Below are 19,865 nucleotides of genomic sequence, written 5' to 3'. Positions count from 1 at the left end.
ATATATATATATATATATATATATATATATATATATATAGTAATATAGAGGGATCGAATAATTGCATTTTCATCAGATGCATCCCCTGGCTAGAAACAGGATCCCTCCTAATTGTATGGCTGAAGATATAATTCAGATCTGGGAGAGATTCATTTATTTCAGGCTTGCTGAGACCAGAAACACCCCTTGAAAAACAAACAGGAGCAGCTAGCGAGAGGCAGTGTTCTCCAGTTACTCCTGGCATCACTGCAGCGGTATGGACTTCCATTACCTAATGGTGTTGCAATCTCAGCTATGAGCCGAGGACACTAACACATCTACCAGCTGAGCGACCAAACACACAAAACACAGCGATGCCCACACGTACTGCCCCCTCAATATTGTTTCCCTGGGCTGCATGCAAGCAGAAGCGATTGCAAGATATTAGAGGTGGTGTACAGCACATGCAAGCACCTCCTCTGTTCCACTGTTCTTGGGAATCCTCATACCCCACATGCTGGTGTGTGTTAAGTGTTAAATCTTATCAAGCTATTGTTCAGATTATAAAAAAGAATAAGAACAAAAACAAACCATTTTCTGAAAAGCATGTGCAATTTCTTGTTCAATTATTTATATAATATATATATATATATATATATCATATAAATATATATATCTATATATATATATATATATATATATATATGATATAGATATATAATATATATATAGATATATATAATATATAGATATATATATCTAGATTATATTATATATATGTGTTGTAGGCAATATCATTCAAGTAGGTTTATAAGGCTTTGGCAATTCAGAAAAAAACAACAGCAATACAGTTGATAAAATAAAACTTGCAGCTTTTTTATCAATGTCGGATGCTATGAGAATATTATTAACTCATGTAAAGTAGAATTTTCTTTGAATAAATAATTATACAGATTTGGCAAACAGAATAGCTTTTAATAGCCCTAGATGATTTTAAACATGTATGGCGTAAATATTTCAATATTATTGCTTTTTCTTTTTGTTGGCTACATTCCCGGTGAGCGTGTGTTTCGGAGCTTTTTTCTGTACGTTTCGATCTCCTTGTGCAGTATCGTTTTGTGTAACGCAATGAAGTGCCATCACAGAAAATCATCAGGATGTGCAGGGTTAAAAATAACTCCTTTATGATCAGCTGCCACAGCACAGGCTGCCAAGCTGCTGTGAAATCCGATCCCTGAAGGAAAAGGTGACCCTTCACAGAGCACTGCAACAAACAGCTAGCTTCAGCATGGAGCATGCTTACCGCCCAGCACCTAGACAAACACACTCGCACAACAAAACACAGCGCACATGAACAAAACAATACAGTCAAACCAGTGCATTTGTACATTCTTATTAGAAAATCAACATTATAGGCTAGAGCAGCACTGGGCTGTAATGGACGGGTTCTGTGTTGGTTTGTTTGTGTTAGTAGTCGAGGGCACAAATAAGAGCCACTCCACGCTTGATCCAGTGCCGCTGAGATTGCTCGGTTGGCAGCTCCACGGCAATGACATAGTTAGTGGAATGACCAGTCGTTGAAAGAGTCCCTGCAACAGAATACACATGAATTAACAGGAGAGTTCTCTCATTCTCTGTCTGTGAGTACTGTGTATAGAAGGGTCAAGTGAAGCTGCAGAAGAGGACATCTCTAACAAGGAAAAGCAGGGTACCAGCAAACTGCAAAGTGACCATGCAAACTTACTATGGTTTACTGTTATAAAGGGTTTCAATGCAATGCTGACTTTAACAGTATGTCACTAGGTGGAGTGTCCAAACCCATCACAATGGTACATTTGTCAGTTTATCCCCTATGCTTTTCCCATGGTTGTACTATGCATTTGTCATACTTTGCCACGTTCCCATGTTGTACTGTGCATTTGTCATACTTTGCCATGTTTTATTGGAATATGCTTTACCATACCTTTCTGTGCTTTACAATGCTTGCCTATGCTGTACCATGCTTTCACTGTGCTACGTCCCTCTTAGCAATGCTTGTGCTATGCTGTACGATGCTTTCCCTGTGCTACGTCCCTCTTTGCAATGCTTGTGCTATGCTGGACCATGCTTCCCCTGTGTTACGTCCCTCTTTGCAATGCTTTTGCTATGGTATTCTTGTCTAAGGGGTTGTTGCTCAGTACCTGCTCGAGTGAGGGTCTTGTAGATGGGGCAGATGTAAACCCCCGAGGTGGGTGCCTTCCTGTTGGGCACCGGGATCAGCCAGATCACCGCCATCTCGGTGTAGAGCTCCTTGGGTCTGGACTCCGCCAGCTGGAAGGAGCCGGGATCCCAGCGAGCCCCCTCCATGAACAGGCCGTGGATATAGCACCCTGATTCAGGACGCTTTGTCAGCTGGCTCAGTGACTCCTTCATAACCTGAAAGCAAGGGCACAGAAACACTTCACCTAGTCCTGCACAAGAGCAGAAGAGAAGTCACCAACCTGAGAGGAGGCCATTCGGCCCAACGGTGCTGGTCCAGTCTCTGGTAGCTGGTTGATCTCAAAACTCTGTCAAATCTTAAAGGATCCCATTGATTTAGAATCAACAGCAAAGCTAGGTAACCCATTCCATCCACTCACCTACCCTCAGTCAACGTCCTGGGCCTGTAGTTTCAAACATACGTACCCACGGACTCCGTCACAAGCGATGAAAAAAAAAAAAAAAAAAGAAACAAAGACTCTAAATTAAGAAAACTCTCCCAGTTACCTGGAAATCGAAGCCGATGGTGTCGATGGAGATGACGGACTTCCTGGCAAAGTTCTGGAGCGTGCCGGTGAGGAAGGCTTGCGGAAAGAAAAAGCCGCTGATCCAGAATACAGGCGGGATGCCCTCCCTGATCCAGGTCAGCAGGGACTGCAATCGCTGGAGCAGGTCCGTCACCCAGGACGCCAGAGGCTTCAGAGAAGGGTACGCCTGCAGCACAGAGCAGTGCCAGGGGGGGCAGTACACATTTCATTCCAGAACGTTTAAACTGGAGTATATGGACGTTTAAACTGGATTATAGAGATGTTTAAACTGAATTATTAAAGGTGTTTAAACTGGATTATAGAGACGTTTAAATTGAATTATTAAAGGTGTTTAAACTGGATTATAGAGATGTTTAAACTGAATTATTAAAGGCATTTAAACTGAATTATAGAGAGGTTAATGTCTCTACGAAATTGTACTGTGAATGTATTATAATATATATATTATATATATATATATATATATATATATATATATATTGTGTATAAAGACTATGTGTACAATATTTAACCATATGTGGGAAAGACTGAAGAAATATTGAATATAAAAAACAGTGTCCGACTGTATCTGTACACGCCTAATCATGAGGTCTTCAGACCCAAAGAAACAAACAACAAAAGAAATTCAACTGTTGGATTTGTCTTACCAGTCACTGTTTAAGTACTGAAGTAAAGCGTTTTAATCTGGTTTTATGTGTTTTTTATAGATGTTGGGAACCAGTGTAACCAAATTCTCAGCACGTTTTCCTTTTTAGCTCTCTTTGCTGATAACTATAAGAAATCTAATGCAAATCCCCTATTCACCTTGGCTTGCCACAGCGCCGGGACAGCGTTGTTGAATAAGCTGTTTGACATCAGCTCCAGCTGTGATGACATCACCACCAACCCCTTCAGTGCTTTCAGCAGGTCGTTGAGACTCTGGGAGATTACCTTCAGCAGCCGGTTATACCTGTGGAGAGGAACAAAAAATAATCCATTTATTAAGCTTTTAATCCATGCTTTTCTTTTATCCTCTGCTGGAACACTCTGAAGCCAAAACCAAACCCACAGATTTGAAAGAGTTGTGGTGTGATGGTGTGATTTCTAAACGTGTCAGGATGATGCTGGAGCAGGTCTCTACCTTGCTGTGATGGTGTGATTTCTAAACGTGTCAGGATGATGCTGGAGCAGCTCTCTACCTTGCTGTGATGGTGTGATTTCTAAACGTGTCAGGGTGATGCTGGAGCAGCTCTCTACCTTGCTGTGATGGTGTGATTTCTAAACGTGTCAGTGTGATGCTGGAGCAGCTCTCTACCTTGCTGTGATGGTGTGATTTCTAAACATGTCAGGGTGATGCTGGAGCAGCTCTCTACCTCGGTGTGATGGTGTGATTTCTAAACGTGTCAGGGTGATGCTGGAGCAGCTCTCTACCTTGCTGTGATGGTGTGATTTCTAAACGTGTCAGGGTGATGCTGGAGCAGCTCTCTACCTCGGTGTGATGGTGTGATTTCTAAACGTGTCAGTGTGATGCTGGAGCAGCTCTCTACCTCGGTGTGATGGTGTGATTTCTAAACGTGTCAGGGTGATGCTGGAGCAGCTCTCTACCTTGGTGTGATGGTGTGATTTCTAAACGTGTCAGGATGATGCTGGAGCAGCTCTCTACCTCGGTGTGATGGTGTGATTTCTAAACGTGTCAGTGTGATGCTGGAGCAGCTCTCTACCTTGGTGTGATGGTGTGATTTCTAAACGTGTCAGGATGATGCTGGAGCAGCTCTCTACCTTGCTGTGATGGTGTGATTTCTAAACGTGTCAGGATGATGCTGGAGCAGCTCTCTACCTTGCTGTGATGGTGTGATTTCTAAACGTGTCAGGATGATGCTGGAGCAGCTCTCTACCTTGGTGTGATGGTGTGATTTCTAAACGTGTCAGTGTGATGCTGGAGCAGCTCTCTACCTCGCTGTGATGGTGTGATTTCTAAACGTGTCAGGATGATGCTGGAGCAGCTCTCTACCTCGGTGTGATGGTGTGATTTCTAAACGTGTCAGTGTGATGCTGGAGCAGCTCTCTACCTCGCTGTGATGGTGTGATTTCTAAACGTGTCAGTGTGATGCTGGAGCAGCTCTCTACCTCGCTGTGATGGTGTGATTTCTAAACGTGTCAGTGTGATGCTGGAGCAGCTCTCTACCTCGCTGTGATGGTGTGATTTCTAAACGTGTCAGTGTGATGCTGGAGCAGCTCTCTACCTCGCTGTGATGGTGTGATTTCTAAACGTGTCAGTGTGATGCTGGAGCAGCTCTCTACCTCGCTGTGATGGTGTGATTTCTAAACGTGTCAGTGTGATGCTGGAGCAGCTCTCTACCTTGCTGTGATGGTGTGATTTCTAAACGTGTCAGTGTGATGCTGGAGCAGCTCTCTACCTTGCTGTGATGGTGTGATTTCTAAACGTGTCAGTGTGATGCTGGAGCAGCTCTCTACCTCGGTGTGATGGTGTGATTTCTAAACGTGTCAGGGTGATGCTGGAGCAGCTCTCTACCTCGCTGTGATGGTGTGATTTCTAAACGTGTCAGGGTGATGCTGGAGCAGCTCTCTACCTTGCTGTGATGGTGTGATTTCTAAACGTGTCAGTGTGATGCTGGAGCAGCTCTCTACCTTGCTGTGATGGTGTGATTTCTAAACGTGTCAGGGTGATGCTGGAGCAGCTCTCTACCTTGCTGTGATGGTGTGATTTCTAAACGTGTCAGGGTGATGCTGGAGCAGCTCTCTACCTCGGTGTGATGGTGTGATTTCTAAACGTGTCAGGGTGATGCTGGAGCAGCTCTCTACCTTGGTGTGATGGTGTGATTTCTAAACGTGTCAGTGTGATGCTGGAGCAGCTCTCTACCTCGGTGTGATGGTGTGATTTCTAAACGTGTCAGTGTGATGCTGGAGCAGCTCTCTACCTTGCTGTGATGGTGTGATTTCTAAACGTGTCAGTGTGATGCTGGAGCAGCTCTCTACCTTGGTGTGATGGTGTGATTTCTAAACGTGTCAGTGTGATGCTGGAGCAGCTCTCTACCTTGGTGTGATGGTGTGATTTCTAAACGTGTCAGTGTGATGCTGGAGCAGCTCTCTACCTTGGTGTGATGGTGTGATTTCTAAACGTGTCAGTGTGATGCTGGAGCAGCTCTCTACCTTGGTGTGATGGTGTGATTTCTAAACGTGTCAGTGTGATGCTGGAGCAGCTCTCTATGCTGTGATGGTGTGATTTCTAAACGTGTCAGTGTGATGCTGGAGCAGGTCTCTACCTTGCTGTGATGGTGTGATTTCTAAACGTGTCAGGATGATGCTGGAGCAGCTCTCTACCTCGGTGTGATGGTGTGATTTCTAAACGTGTCAGTGTGATGCTGGAGCAGCTCTCTACCTTGGTGTGATGGTGTGATTTCTAAACGTGTCAGGGTGATGCTGGAGCAGCTCTCTACCTTGCTGTGATGGTGTGATTTCTAAACGTGTCAGGGTGATGCTGGAGCAGCTCTCTACCTCGGTGTGATGGTGTGATTTCTAAACGTGTCAGGATGATGCTGGAGCAGCTCTCTACCTCGGTGTGATGGTGTGATTTCTAAACGTGTCAGGATGATGCTGGAGCAGCTCTCTACCTCGGTGTGATGGTGTGATTTCTAAACGTGTCAGGGTAGTGCTGGAGCAGCTCTCTACCTCGGTGTGATGGTGTGATTTCTAAACGTGTCAGGATGATGCTGGAGCAGCTCTCTACCTCGGTGTGATGGTGTGATTTCTAAACGTGTCAGGATGATGCTGGAGCAGCTCTCTACCTCGGTGTGATGGTGTGATTTCTAAACGTGTCAGGATGATGCTGGAGCAGCTCTCTACCTCGGTGTGATGGTGTGATTTCTAAACGTGTCAGGATGATGCTGGAGCAGCTCTCTACCTCGGTGTGATGGTGTGATTTCTAAACGTGTCAGGATGATGCTGGAGCAGCTCTCTACCTCGGTGTGATGGTGTGATTTCTAAACGTGTCAGGATGAGCAGGTCCCTACCTGATGACCTCCTGCAGCAGCACAGTGTTCATGGATTCTTCGTACAGGACTGGAAACTTCTCCATCACATTCTGCACATCGATGGGCTTTGGGATCTTCACCAGAATGTTACCAACGATTTCCTCCACAATCTGAGAGGCAAACACACTCACAGGATTTAAAAACCTTTGTCTATATAGATTAATCTGTACCCCATACAAATATCAAGCTGGTATTAAAACCTGGAATGGATGAAACTGCTATGCAATCAGAGTCTTATTAACCTCCCTGTATAAGACAGATATCATATTGTATATACATTGGACCATATCTGAACACCCTGTGTTACTGCTTTCATATCCACTCCATCAGAGGAGTAGGGCTTACTGTCTGCTCTGAGCTTAAGTAGGTAACAATCTGCTTGTATCTGACACAGCCTCCGATATTTTTATACAATACAGTTTATTAAGAATGACACTGAATACATCTGATACAAACTGAAGAAATTTCAAATGGCTGCATCACATCAATATCAGGGTCTAGAACGGTTTGTATTTTTTCTTGTGCAGTACCTCCTCCCTGCCTCTCCCCCCACTGGCTGAGGATCGGGGCTGCAGCTGGACCACTGCGTTGAGCAGAGCAAAGGTTTCGTTCTGGGCAAAGGTGATGTTGGCGTTGTCATGGAGACCGAATATCTCTGGTGTGTCGTTGATCGGCAGGCTCTTTATGTACTGCAAGTAGCCCTGTGAAAGAAGCGAGAGGAATCCACATTTCAACTCACAAAAAAAAATTTGGAATGGAAAAAACATTTAAGTCTAAAACAAATAAGAAATGGCGTTAATGCTTCATTCGAGCCCCCGGATTAAAAGTCTTAGCTGTTTATTTCTGGTTTGGTAACTTTATGGGGTGCGTTTCTCTTTAATAAAACTGTGCTAATGAGGGAGTAAATAGCTCTGGGAATTCAGCTCATCGTGGCAGGTGAGTCTCTAGCACTGCTGTGAATGCGTACTCGGCTGTTTATATTCAGCACTCACGTTCAGATCAAAGGCGGTGCTTATCTGCCTGTAAATCCCGGACTTCGAGTACGAGTGCTCTTCGCTCAGGACGCTGGCGTTGTAGAAATCCTCCAGGGTGTTGAGGATGCATCTCCTGTCCCAGTCATCAGTAACACGCCCCCCATAGTTAATCTCGCCAGCGGTGTACTTCAGAACCTAGGGGCAAGCGTTTCAGAAAGGGTCTATTCCAGTGAACCACAAACAAACGTTTAAATATTACATTAACAAACTTGCTATTTTTACTTTTAAAGAGAAAAAAAATCATTTGACACACACAGTTAGATGTGTTGATTTTCTCAAATGAATAATGATTGAATGATCAGCCCGTATAGATAAAAGCGATACGGTACACACATGACAGCGATGTGACGTCTACTGACACTACTGTTACTTGTCACTGACTGTGCCTCTCAAGACACTCAGGATATTCCTAGACATGTCATTTAAGTCATCACAGGGTCTGTTGTTATGATCTCAACAGTGCTATGCATCTAAACACTGCTGCTCTTTATAGGAATCCTGCTGGGTGATTTATTGAATCACATAAACTCAACAAAACAAACGAAAAAAAAACAAAAAAACAGTGACATGAGTTTTGCAAAAAATCAGGTATATAAAGTCAGACAATATTCAGATGTGCAACTGTTTTGATCATTTAAATACAGCCCCTTTATGTGTGGCTGCTGTGCAATACAGCACACTTCGGTTCTGTGAGGCACAAGTCGAAGCAGCATTCGAGGTCTATAAATGATATAATCAAAAGAAATGCAATACAAGAGAGCACCTAAAAAAGTCAACTCCACCAAATCAGTTTTTCATGCAACGCATTTAAAAAAATGTTTTTTGAAACTTTGATACGCTTCTACTGAAATAAACAGGAGGTGTGTATGGTGTGTAACCTGGAATCCATGCGCTGGTACCATTATCAGTGATTCATTTGTCTCCCTTAACAAGTCATATCTTGAAAGCGCAGACTACAGTCATGCAGCGTTTGTGAAAGAAACGCAGCTGTGGACACCGCTGTGTGATTAAGCATCCCTGTTACCTTGTAGGGTGTCTCCCTGTACTCATCCAGGAACATCTTTAACTGGTCAATGCAGATCCGGAGATCTCCGTCCGTGAACTCGTAGGGAATGTTGAACCCCAGAGGACCAAACTTCCTGCGCTCGATGGCATTCCCATGGAAGAAGCACAGGGACAGCGGGAGGGATTTGAACTTGTCTGTCTGTTTCGCAAACAGAAAACACATTAAGAAACAGATCATCATGGCACATTCAGGTTATCCTGAAGAAACACGGACAGCTTGGCAGCAGACTCATTTTACATGTCAGTGTTTTGTACAGTTAAGTCACTGAAAACACACATCAGATGGACAAAAGATGCTCAAAGATTTACAAATAGACAGTCTTTTATATATGCAGTTGTATAATCACAATTGAAAGTGATACACATAGTGCAGACCAATCCTCTGTACCTGAACAGAGGATTGAAATTGCATTTGTTAAAGCGTTTCTCATCCAGACTAGAAGCTTCTTCACTTGACTCTGCTTTATGATGGCAGCCCGAGCCAGCCTCCCGTCTATACCTTGGCACAGGAGTTGAGGAAATCATCGCTGAGGCTGGAGTAGGATTTCATGAGGTTTGCTTTGATCCCGCGAGGGGGCTCGATGGTCATCTTGGAGCTGTTCTGGAGGATGGAGACTGGGAACTTATTACTGGGCAGACTGGTCAGCCAGAGACGGAAATCACGATGAACCTAAAGAAAGAGTCAATTTCATTTAAATGTGAAATACAGAAACATTTCTATACGTTGTATTCCTCTTTTTTTTTTTTTTTTTAATGAATCCCCACACAACTTGGTATGACTAAAACTGATCACCATACTTGAGGAGGCTGTGTGGTTCAGTGGTTAAAGACATTGCCTTATAACCAGGAGGTCCTTGGTTCAAATCCCAGCTCAGCCACTGCCTCACTGTGTGACCCTAAGCAAGTCACTTCACTTCCTTGTGCCTTGTCTTTTGGGTGAGAGGTTGTTGTAAGTGACTCTGCAGCTGATGCATCGTTCACACACCCTAGTCTCGTATCTTGTAAAGCGCTTGTAATGGTGGTCCACTATGAAAGGTGCTATATAGAGATTCTTATTATACCAAATATGCACAGTGATATTCTGCATTAAAATGTTCCATTTTAAAAGGGATTACAACTTGCAAGATACTTAAGAGACCTTAAATTACATTACTTTGGATCTACTTTTGTAAAATGAACAGGTGTTATTCTAGTTTGTTTTAAAAAATGAGTTAATTAAAGACCAGAGTATTCTTTGGAGATCTGCATTATCATCTTCTGCAGCATGCTTGCTATTTACTACAATTCGTCATTAGCACTTTTTTTTTTCAGAAAAGAGAAATGCACCCAATAAAGATATGAAACCAGACCTAAGAAACTCAGACTTCTAATTCAGGGGCTTGAATGAAGTATTAAGTTGTTTCTTATTTGTTTCAGATGTTTAAATGGTGTTTGTTTTTCCATTCAGAAACAGCTCTGAGTCAATAGCTCTGAGATTCCCTCCCGATGACTGTATTGAGTCCCGTGGTTTTATTGCCCACGTGCTGCTCTCACTTTGTCCACATCAATGGTTTCGATGAGCCTCTCGAGGGAAGGCATCCAGCTGGGTGCGAGGTGGCAGTTCTGGAAGAACACCCACTTCCCTCGCTCCATCGCTTCGTGAGTCAAGGCTTCAGCTCTCGGGCCCTGACAAAACAAACCAACACATTCATGCATTGTCCATCGCCATGGCTGGCTCAATAAAACATTCATTCATCAAGCCCTGGTGCCCTACCTCTCCTATAAATTATATTACAGGGATGGAAATAAGACTCCTGCTATGTCACCCACTCCAGGTTTTACTATGAGCTTGATTAGCCCCAGTGTGTAGGTAACAAGATCAGGTGTGTCTTAACAAACTCATGGTGACACCAGGAATGGATCTCACAGCTATGCAATGGGAGTCCTGTTTCTAGTATTAACAGCACAGGTGTGTTTTCAGGTGTATTTGAAGGCTTTCATGAGGAGTCTACACATTCCTGGCTCTTTAATAATAAAGTGCTCTCAAGCATCGATTATTACCTATCTGATATTCCATATGGAAATTACTATGTCTGTTTTATACCTGGCCCTGTCCCAGGGATATGGCATTCATCTTTTTGGAGAACTTCATTACTTCAGCAAACTTATACAGATCTGCAGCCGGGTCTGTCCCGGGAGACAGCACGAATATCAAAGGGGTCGTGGGGGAGGACTCCTTGAAGACTGCAGACAGATCCGAGGCCTGGAGAGAAAACAGACACATACACCGTAAATTCATTACTTTAATGGTGAGCTAACTAAAAACAAGCACTCGAGGCAGTAAGAGGAAAGACCTGTGCATGTGTCTCAAATTCAATGTGTTCTATCCAAACAGGCAGGTCAAACAACAGGGTATCATATTGTTTTGTTTTCTGCATAATTTAAGGTTGTTCAGAACAATCCCACAAGGACAAAGACAGGGCATGGTGAGATACAAATGAGAAGCATTTTCTTATCTGCACAGGAAGTTTCAGGGCAGAACCTGTGGGTACCTGTGGTTCGATGAACCTTTGCCCCAGGGTGATGGAAACAAAGTCCTGCATGGCATTGGTGACTTTGTCAGCCCGGAGACACCGCAGGATCAGCAGCTTCTGAAAGGAGTCCAGACAGGTCTGCCAGCTACCTGGCAAGGTCGCTCTGTAAGACACACACAGACACACACACACACACACACACTTAGATACCGAAGACATCATGACCAAACTTCTCTCCCCTCTCTCTCTTGTTAAGCCATCTCAACAGCTTTCTCTTATAATTCGGCTGTACATTTTCCAAACAATTTGTTCTGCCGCGACACATTCACAGTTCAGATTAAACAAAACTCTCATTTCTTGTCTAAGTTCAGTTCCCATGCAGCAAAATTTTACTGAATGATGGTGAATCATAAAACCAGAATGAATTGGCTATGCTCTCTTAAAAAAAAAAAAATTATACTCATTCAATACACAACATCACATGTTCCTTCTTTGTACCGTAACATTAAGACACACACTGAAACTGCTTGCATCTGGATGTCAGGTTAACTACCTGTGAGGTTCACTGCTGTCGAATATTCCCTTGAATTCACCCAGGTGCTCAGTGAAGCTGTCTGCCAAGTTAGAAAAATTGTGGAGTCCCGTCAAGGCTAGGATATCTTGCCAGGCTCGATCCGACAGCCAATCAGGGGCTGGGTTGGGAGAGCAGTTCTGGACTGCTCCTCCTGACAGCAGGTAGTGCCATTCCCCCTAGAATACAGAGCAAAGGGAGGGAATGACTGAGGGGTGCAGCTCCTTAGCGGCTTTTAAAAAAGCACCACTTGTGATCTGAACGGGAGTGCTGAATATAATTGCACTAATGTCACTTTGGAGTAAACAGCTTTGAGAATCTAGTCCTATGTAAGTATATAAATATAATATAATACAATACAATCTAACATCCAGTATTTTTCAGCATGCTCACCATGTCGATTTGTCCCTCGTTCATCAGGATCCTGACACACAGCAGAAACGCGAACATGAGTTTGTGTTTTTCAAAGAGGCTGCGGCACACGTTGCAGTACAGGCTGAATGTGAAGTAGTCATTAATGTTCACTATCCTCTTCTCAACAGTGTCTGTTGAAAAAAGAACAAGAAAATAAATAAATAAAAGTTTAGTTGCTGTCTGCCAAGTCATACGAGTGCGGTCGACTAGTTTTAGGATATTTCTATTCTCTGTGTATTTTCACACAGTGGCTCTGACCCTGGCGTCTGATTCCCTGCTCCCTGAACCTGGCCTCGCTGCACAGCACAGTACCTGCCCCCTCGGAGTTGCTGATCCCTGCCATGAAGATGCTGAGGAACCACTCGAGGGAGTACTGGTACATGGGGTCCACGTTGGACAGGTCGGACACACAGAAGAACAGGATCTGGGTTCGGACCGCTACAGGGACGTACTGCAGACGGGTCAGGTCGATGTCCCTCTCCGTCTGCTCAGCAACCGTCACCTTGGCCTGGGGGAGTCAATCGGAGAAGTGCAGTGAAGACAGGACAAAGATTTTTTCGCATTGTGTAAAGTAACGGGTGGGTCGTACTTCAGCCTCACCACCACCAGCTAGAGTTGAGAAGAATTCAACACTATGAATGAAAAATGAAAGGAGGTTTATGATGGGGTTGTATAACGCACTGGTAAGACCACACCTAGGTGATTAGAACCATGTTCAGGTCAAATCGCCACATTACCAAAGGGACATTAGCCAGGAGAGAGTCTGTGCGGGAGTATCCCAGCCTGGCTGTGCTCTACACACCTTGATATCCCAGCCTGGCTGTGCTCTATGATATCCCAGCCTGGCTATGCTCTATGATAAGAACATAAGAAAGTTTACAAACGAGAGGAGGCCACTCGGCCCATCTTGCTCTTTTTTTTTTTTTTTTTTTTTTAATTTTTGTGCAAACTCCCCAAAGAAGCGGCTGCCCTGCTCTCCAGAAAGCTTTCGATACGACCTTAAATCAGGCTTTTAACTTTTTGTTTCTAAATTAAATGACATCACATTATGATTACATATTAAATACATCATTTAAAATACGACTCGGTTGTTTATTTTGTATTCCTAAACAAAATTAATCGCTGTTTTTTTTTTTTTTTGTTTTATAGATGAAATGAAAAACAATGAAATCACATCTTATCACAAGGCGATGTTGACACGCCGGCTGTCTTTGAAACAGCAGCCTGAGAAAGCACGGGAGACTCCCGCAGCTCCGTCAAGACTTTACCGCGGCTAACGCAATTTACACAACTCCCAACACCGTACTCCAAAAAACCACCCCGTTCATCACTTGAAAACAGTGTATACCAGTTAAACCGCTACAAACAACACTGGGAAGAACTGTATTTGTTTATTGTGTGGCTGCCGTTACTTATCCTTTAAAAACGCTTTCTTAATTTTAAGCGCAATTAATTTGTTTCTGTACAATCCCGTGTTAACGCTACCATCACCATTCCTTGTTGCATCCTTCCTTTTTCTCAATCATAGTAAACAGGACACAGCTTAAAGCGTGTATTTGCATATCGGGTTCCACAATGCAAATTAGTGGTGATACTCTGACTCGCCCCCACTCAACAACAGCAGCTAATCGACCCCCTCACTGGATCGCTTTGGGGGACTTTTTAAAGACGTGGCTGGTCACAGCCCAGACATCCCAGTACTGAAATGATTCCCCTTCACCAATGCCCACAGGACACCATTCACCAGACTGGTGCTTTCACACCAGAACTGCACACTGCATGCTCAAGTGTGCTCAACTGGCTGCAAGCTGGTACTAAAAAAAATACAAGCAACACCCAGAGTGAAAATAATCCATCCACCTCCTATTTCATTCAAACTGGAGACGCTGTACAGTGGCACCTTCTTACCATCGTGCGATTCACCGGTCCCAAAGATCCTGGTTTGCCATCTTTCACAAAGAGAAGTCAACCCTCATCCCCGTGCGCCATGGGGCTGCTTAACCATTCCTACATTTTATTAACCTTAAAAACGCCCACCCTTTGTCAAAACTATAAGAAATAAATGATGATATCCCAGCCTGGCTGTGCTCTATGATATCCCAGCCTGGCTGTGCTCTATGATATCCCAGCCTGGCTGTGCTCTATGATATCCCAGCCTGGCTGTGCTCTATGATACCCCAGCCTGGCTGTGCTCTATGATATCCCAGCCTGGCTGTGCTCTATGATACCCCAGCCTGGCTGTGCTCTATGATATTCCAGCCCTGGCTGTGCTCTATGATATCCCAGCCTGGCTGTGCTCTATGATATCCCAGCCTGGCTGTGCTCTATGATACCCCAGCCCTGGCTGTGCTCTATGATATCCCAGCCTGGCTGTGCTCTATGATATCCCAGCCCTGGCTGTGCTCTATGATATCCCGCCTGGCTGTGCTCTATGATATCCCAGCCTGGCTGTGCTCTATGATACCCCAGCCTGGCTGTGCTCTATGATACCCCAGCCTGGCTGTGCTCTATGATACCCCAGCCTGGCTGTGCTCTGATACTCCAGCCCTGGCTGTGCTCTATGATATCCCAGCCTGGCTGTGCTCTATGATATCCCAGCCTGGCTGTGCTCTATGATACCCCAGCCCTGGCTGTGCTCTATGATACCCCAGCCTGGCTGTGCTCTATGATACCCCAGCCTGGCTGTGCTCTATGATATCCCAGCCTGGCTGTGCTCTATGATACCCCAGCCTGGCTGTGCTCTATGATACCCCAGCCTGGCTGTGCTCTATGATACCCCAGCCTGGCTGTGCTCTGATATTCCAGCCCTGGCTGTGCTCTATGATATCCCAGCCTGGCTGTGCTCTATGATACCCCAGCCTGGCTGTGCTCTATGATACCCCAGCCTGGCTGTGCTCTATGATACCCCAGCCTGGCTGTGCTCTATGATATTCCAGCCCTGGCTGTGCTCTATGATATCCCAGCCTGGCTGTGCTCTATGATACCCCAGCCTGGCTGTGCTCTATGATACCCCAGCCTGGCTGTGCTCTATGATACCCCAGCCTGGCTGTGCTCTATGATATTCCAGCCCTGGCTGTGCTCTATGATATCCCAGCCTTGCTGTGCTCTGTGATACCCCAGCCTGGCTGTGCTCTATGATATTCCAGCTCTGGCTGTGCTCTATGATATCCCAGCCTTGCTGTGCTCTATGATACCCCAGCCTGGCTGTGCTCTATGATAACCCAGCCTGGCTGTGCTCTATGATATTCCAGCCTGACTGTGCTCTATGATACCCCAGCCTGGCTGTGCTCTATGATATTCCAGCCCTGGCTGTGCTCTATGATACCCCAGCCTGGCTGTGCTCTATGATACCCCAGCCTGGCTGTGCTCTATGATACCCCAGCCTGGCTGTGCTCTATGATACCCCAGCCTGGCTGTGCTCTATGATACCCCAGCCTGGCTGTGCTCTATGATATTCCAGCCCTGGCTGTGCTCTATGATATCCCAGGCCTGGCTGTGCTCTATGATACCCCAGCCTGGCTGTGCTCTATGATACCCCAGCCTGGCTGTGCTCTATGATATTCCAGCCCTGGCTGTGCTCTATGATACCCCAGCCTGGCTGTGCTCTATGATATTCCAGCCTGGCTGTGCTCTATGATACCCCAGCCTGGCTGTGCTCTATGATACCCCAGCCTGGCTGTGCTCTATGATACCCCAGCCTGGCTGTGCTCTATGATAACCCAGCCTGGCTGTGCTCTATGATATTCCAGCCTGACTGTGCTCTATGATACCCCAGCCTGGCTGTGCTCTATGATATTCCAGCCCTGGCTGTGCTCTATGATACCCCAGCCTGGCTGTGCTCTATGATACCCCAGCCTGGCTGTGCTCTATGATACCCCAGCCTGGCTGTGCTCTATGATACCCCAGCCTGGCTGTGCTCTACACACCTTGATCTCTCCTGCCTTGATCTTGGACGCCTCCAGCACCTTGATGAGCTCCTCATCGTCCACGGGGTTCCCCTCGGAGGAGCTCAGCCGGAACAGGATCTGGTCTTCGATCTCCTTTAGCTCCTGCCTCATCTTGGCGTTGCTCACGATCAGCTGGTTCTTCGCCTCCTCCAGGTCGGGGCGCTCCTCCGCCACCACGCGCCCCAGGAGTTGGTCCTCCAGGCCGCTGCGGGACCAAACCACTTTAAACCACAGAGGGAGCCTTTCCCCACTTTGGGGGTTGAGTCAAGCTAAAACGCAGTTCAGTTTAATGACATGGGGCTGGATTCTCAGAGCTCCTTACTCAGACAGTGAAATGAAGAGGGGTGAGGTATGTTTCTCAGTGTTTGGTGGCTCCCCTAATCATGCTGAGAGTGTGCTTCATTCCCACACTCTCTTTGCTGTGTCAGGCCTCCTAGTGAAGCGAGTCAGGTTTGTCAGAGTGCAAGAGAAAGCACAGCCTCAACTTGATTAGAGGTAGCCACCAACACTTAGAAACACATTGCAAGCCATTCAATCTGAATAAACAGGTCTGTTGTGATTTAAATGTTCTGAATGCTTTGTCATTGACATTGTGAGTGCAGATCCACACTCTCAGTGATATTATACATTGTGAGTGCAGATCCACACTCTCAGTGATATTATACATTGTGAGTGCAGATCCACACTCTCAGTGATATTATACATTGTGAGTGCAGATCCACACTCTCAGTGATATTATACATTGTGAGTGCAGATCCACACTCTCAGTGATATTATACATTGTGAGTGCAGATCCACACTCTCAGTGATATTATACATTGTGAGTGCAGATCCACACTCTCAGTGATATTATACATTGTGAGTGCAGATCCACACTCTCAGTGATATTATACATTGTGAGTGCAGATCCACACTCTCAGTGATATTATACATTGTGAGTGCAGATCCACACTCTCAGTGATATTATACATTGTGAGTGCAGATCCACACTCTCAGTGATATTATACATTGTGAGTGCAGATCCACACTCTCAGTGATATTATACATTGTGAGTGCAGATCCACACTCTCAGTGATATTATACATTGTGAGTGCAGATCCACACTCTCAGTGATATTATACATTGTGAGTGCAGATCCACACTCTCAGTGATATTATACATTGTGAGTGCAGATCCACACTCTCAGTGATATTATACATTGTGAGTGCAGATCCACACTCTCAGTGATATTATACATTGTGAGTGCAGATCCACACTCTTGTAGACATAAGCGTAGTTGCTGCTAATAGGTTCCAGTGTGGAGGCGACTTCTAATATTATTTGCACCTATAATCTGGTGCACTGACATTCTGCGGTGTGAACGGGGTTGCCTTGTTGAAAAGGGTAAGTTTTATTTTATGCCCTGATAGTCTCCAGCACAGCGGCAATCCCCTACCTTGGCGACAGTGTGAAGTTGATGAGTGTAACTCTGGTGGATATCTCTGGAGAGTAATGAGGGTTGGGCAGTTTGGTGGTGATGTACATTTTGAAGTCATGATGGTAAGGGATGACAGCATCCCCCAGCTTTAGTACCAAACTGCCTTGATGTCTGTATGTCTGAAAAAAAACAAAACAAAAACAACTGCAAAGTGATTTTGCTGAGAACATTTTTACATTTTTAATTGTGTTTTACTGTCATTAAGGGTGCTTTGAAAAACAAAGCTTGTCGCTGTGTGCTGTAGAATTTAATAATAACAGTCACATGATTGTAAACAGAATTGCTTATAAACATTACACAGGGAAAAACAAAGGAAAAATGACATTCTCTATCAGCACAGGATGCCAGGTGAACACCATTCATTCAGTGTTCCATGGCTTCCAAAGCATCCTGTCCAGAAATCTCATACACTTAGCAAGGGCGAAAGCAGCCTGGGTAAACTTGGACTGAACACGCCATTGTTCCTTCAGCTCACTCTCAGGGCTCACCTCTCTCTGCAGCACCGGCTCTAAGGCTGGGTCCAGCTCCTCTCCTACATTCTCCAGCAGGCACGGCTTCCCAAAGCGAATGGCATTCTCCAAACTGCGCAGGAAGTCCCGGTCACTCAGCTTGATCACATCGATGCCTTTGTCTTTTTCCTGAGACACAGGAACAAAAGAAAAAGGAGATTTCTCGCTCAATCACTTACCCAGCCTTTCCTAGTCCAGTTCTTAATTGCAGTCACACAAACGCGTCTCACCATGTTCTTGATCCACTTGTTAGCCTGTCCCTGTGGGTCGATGAAATGGCACCAGCGCTGTGAGTACTGCGCAATGACTCCATTCTCCACCGACAAGCTGTCTTTCGGAAGACCGGAGATCTGCAGGAGAATGGAAATGGATGTGTTTACGGTTACCCTTTTCTAAATGAAACCAATCAAAAGGCTGGTGAAGCAAATCCATCTGTCTGACTGTGTAACAGAATCACAGAGATGTTATTGGTTGAAACAGCTCTCGGCATGGCATGATATTTATACAGCACGGGGTTACAGCCTGGCCGAGCGGAACGCTCAGGAGAAGAAGTGCAGGATGTACAGACGGTACCTGCCAGGAGCGAATCTTGACAGGCTCTCCCAGTGTCCCGATGAGGTTTGGCTCTTTGGTGTGAGGGACACCGAACTCATTGAATTTCTTTAGCCACTCGTCAGCCATCGCTGCCCGATATTCACCCTGGCGGAAATAGGGCAATATAAGACATTAGGGTAGATTCTAATCTACCCATTCGCTGAGAATTTACTCTGGTGCAGCAATTGATAATATTACAGAGTAAGCAAGAGGTAATAACAGTACCCACAGTCGAGGCCACGGACACACACGCTGACCTATTTATTCAAAGATCTGCCAGATCTCCAGTGATATTGCAAACGCAGCACTGGAGCACATGCAGTGGGAATTTGGCCCAATGATTTGGCTTTAAATAAAATGTAAAGAATCACTTATAATGCAAAGTGTGTACCATACACAAGTGCCAAGCAAAGGACATAGATTGTAGAGGTATAGTAACTCTACTCGTGGCACAGTACAGGTAGCCCTGCATATAACAGCCAGTCAGTGGACCATCTTAAGCGGTGTTTTATCCAGGTGATTCTGTATCTGTTTACCCACTGTTGTTCATCATAGCACATGAGATTTGATCACATTTGAATACAGGTTTACCTAGATTTAAATACGGATGCAGTGATTTGAAAATGAAAAGTATTTTTGAAACCAGGCGACTCACATATAGACAGGGATTTCACAGAGTAGTCCCTACAGAGAGCTAAACTCTCAATGTTCTTTACTCCAAATCGTCATGAACGCATTTTTTTTTTCAGAAAGGGGAAACACACCCAATAAAGTTACCAGGTAAGCTAGTAACTAGTAAGTAGTCTTAATTGATTTTTTATTCATTCAAGAATTGTAATAGTATTTCAGATAAAAAATAGTGCTAATGATGATTTGGAGTAAATAGCTCTGAGAATCCAGCCCAGAGGATCCTTCTACACAGGACTTTAACACACAGTTATGATC

The 19,865-nt window shown here is 44.9% G+C and overlaps 1 protein-coding gene across 1 annotated transcript in view; it reads right to left on the bottom strand.

Annotated features, from left to right (window-relative positions):
- Positions 1 to 834: 834 nt before the first annotated feature.
- dnah1 (dynein, axonemal, heavy chain 1) overlaps positions 835 to 19,865 on the bottom strand; it is a 66,800-nt gene continuing 47,769 nt past the window's right edge. Inside the window, exons 58-77 of the mRNA XM_041225456.1 lie at positions 18,900 to 19,025; positions 18,557 to 18,676; positions 18,306 to 18,455; positions 17,776 to 17,936; positions 16,320 to 16,545; positions 12,706 to 12,901; positions 12,373 to 12,524; positions 11,962 to 12,158; positions 11,427 to 11,571; positions 10,979 to 11,137; positions 10,429 to 10,560; positions 9,395 to 9,565; positions 8,855 to 9,034; positions 7,789 to 7,965; positions 7,327 to 7,497; positions 6,776 to 6,906; positions 3,570 to 3,714; positions 2,725 to 2,931; positions 2,160 to 2,394; positions 835 to 1,568 (exon numbers count right to left, since the gene is read on the bottom strand). Of these exons, the coding sequence (XP_041081390.1) occupies positions 1,447 to 1,568; positions 2,160 to 2,394; positions 2,725 to 2,931; positions 3,570 to 3,714; positions 6,776 to 6,906; positions 7,327 to 7,497; positions 7,789 to 7,965; positions 8,855 to 9,034; positions 9,395 to 9,565; positions 10,429 to 10,560; positions 10,979 to 11,137; positions 11,427 to 11,571; positions 11,962 to 12,158; positions 12,373 to 12,524; positions 12,706 to 12,901; positions 16,320 to 16,545; positions 17,776 to 17,936; positions 18,306 to 18,455; positions 18,557 to 18,676; positions 18,900 to 19,025 (3,303 nt within the window). The 3' untranslated portion in view covers positions 835 to 1,446. The remainder of the gene's footprint in view (positions 1,569 to 2,159; positions 2,395 to 2,724; positions 2,932 to 3,569; positions 3,715 to 6,775; positions 6,907 to 7,326; positions 7,498 to 7,788; positions 7,966 to 8,854; positions 9,035 to 9,394; positions 9,566 to 10,428; positions 10,561 to 10,978; positions 11,138 to 11,426; positions 11,572 to 11,961; positions 12,159 to 12,372; positions 12,525 to 12,705; positions 12,902 to 16,319; positions 16,546 to 17,775; positions 17,937 to 18,305; positions 18,456 to 18,556; positions 18,677 to 18,899; positions 19,026 to 19,865) is intronic.

The sequence above is a fragment of the Polyodon spathula genome, chromosome 23 (assembly GCF_017654505.1).
Source record: "Polyodon spathula isolate WHYD16114869_AA chromosome 23, ASM1765450v1, whole genome shotgun sequence".
NCBI lineage: Eukaryota > Metazoa > Chordata > Actinopteri > Acipenseriformes > Polyodontidae > Polyodon > Polyodon spathula.
This window is presented reverse-complemented; position numbering and strand designations above follow the sequence as displayed.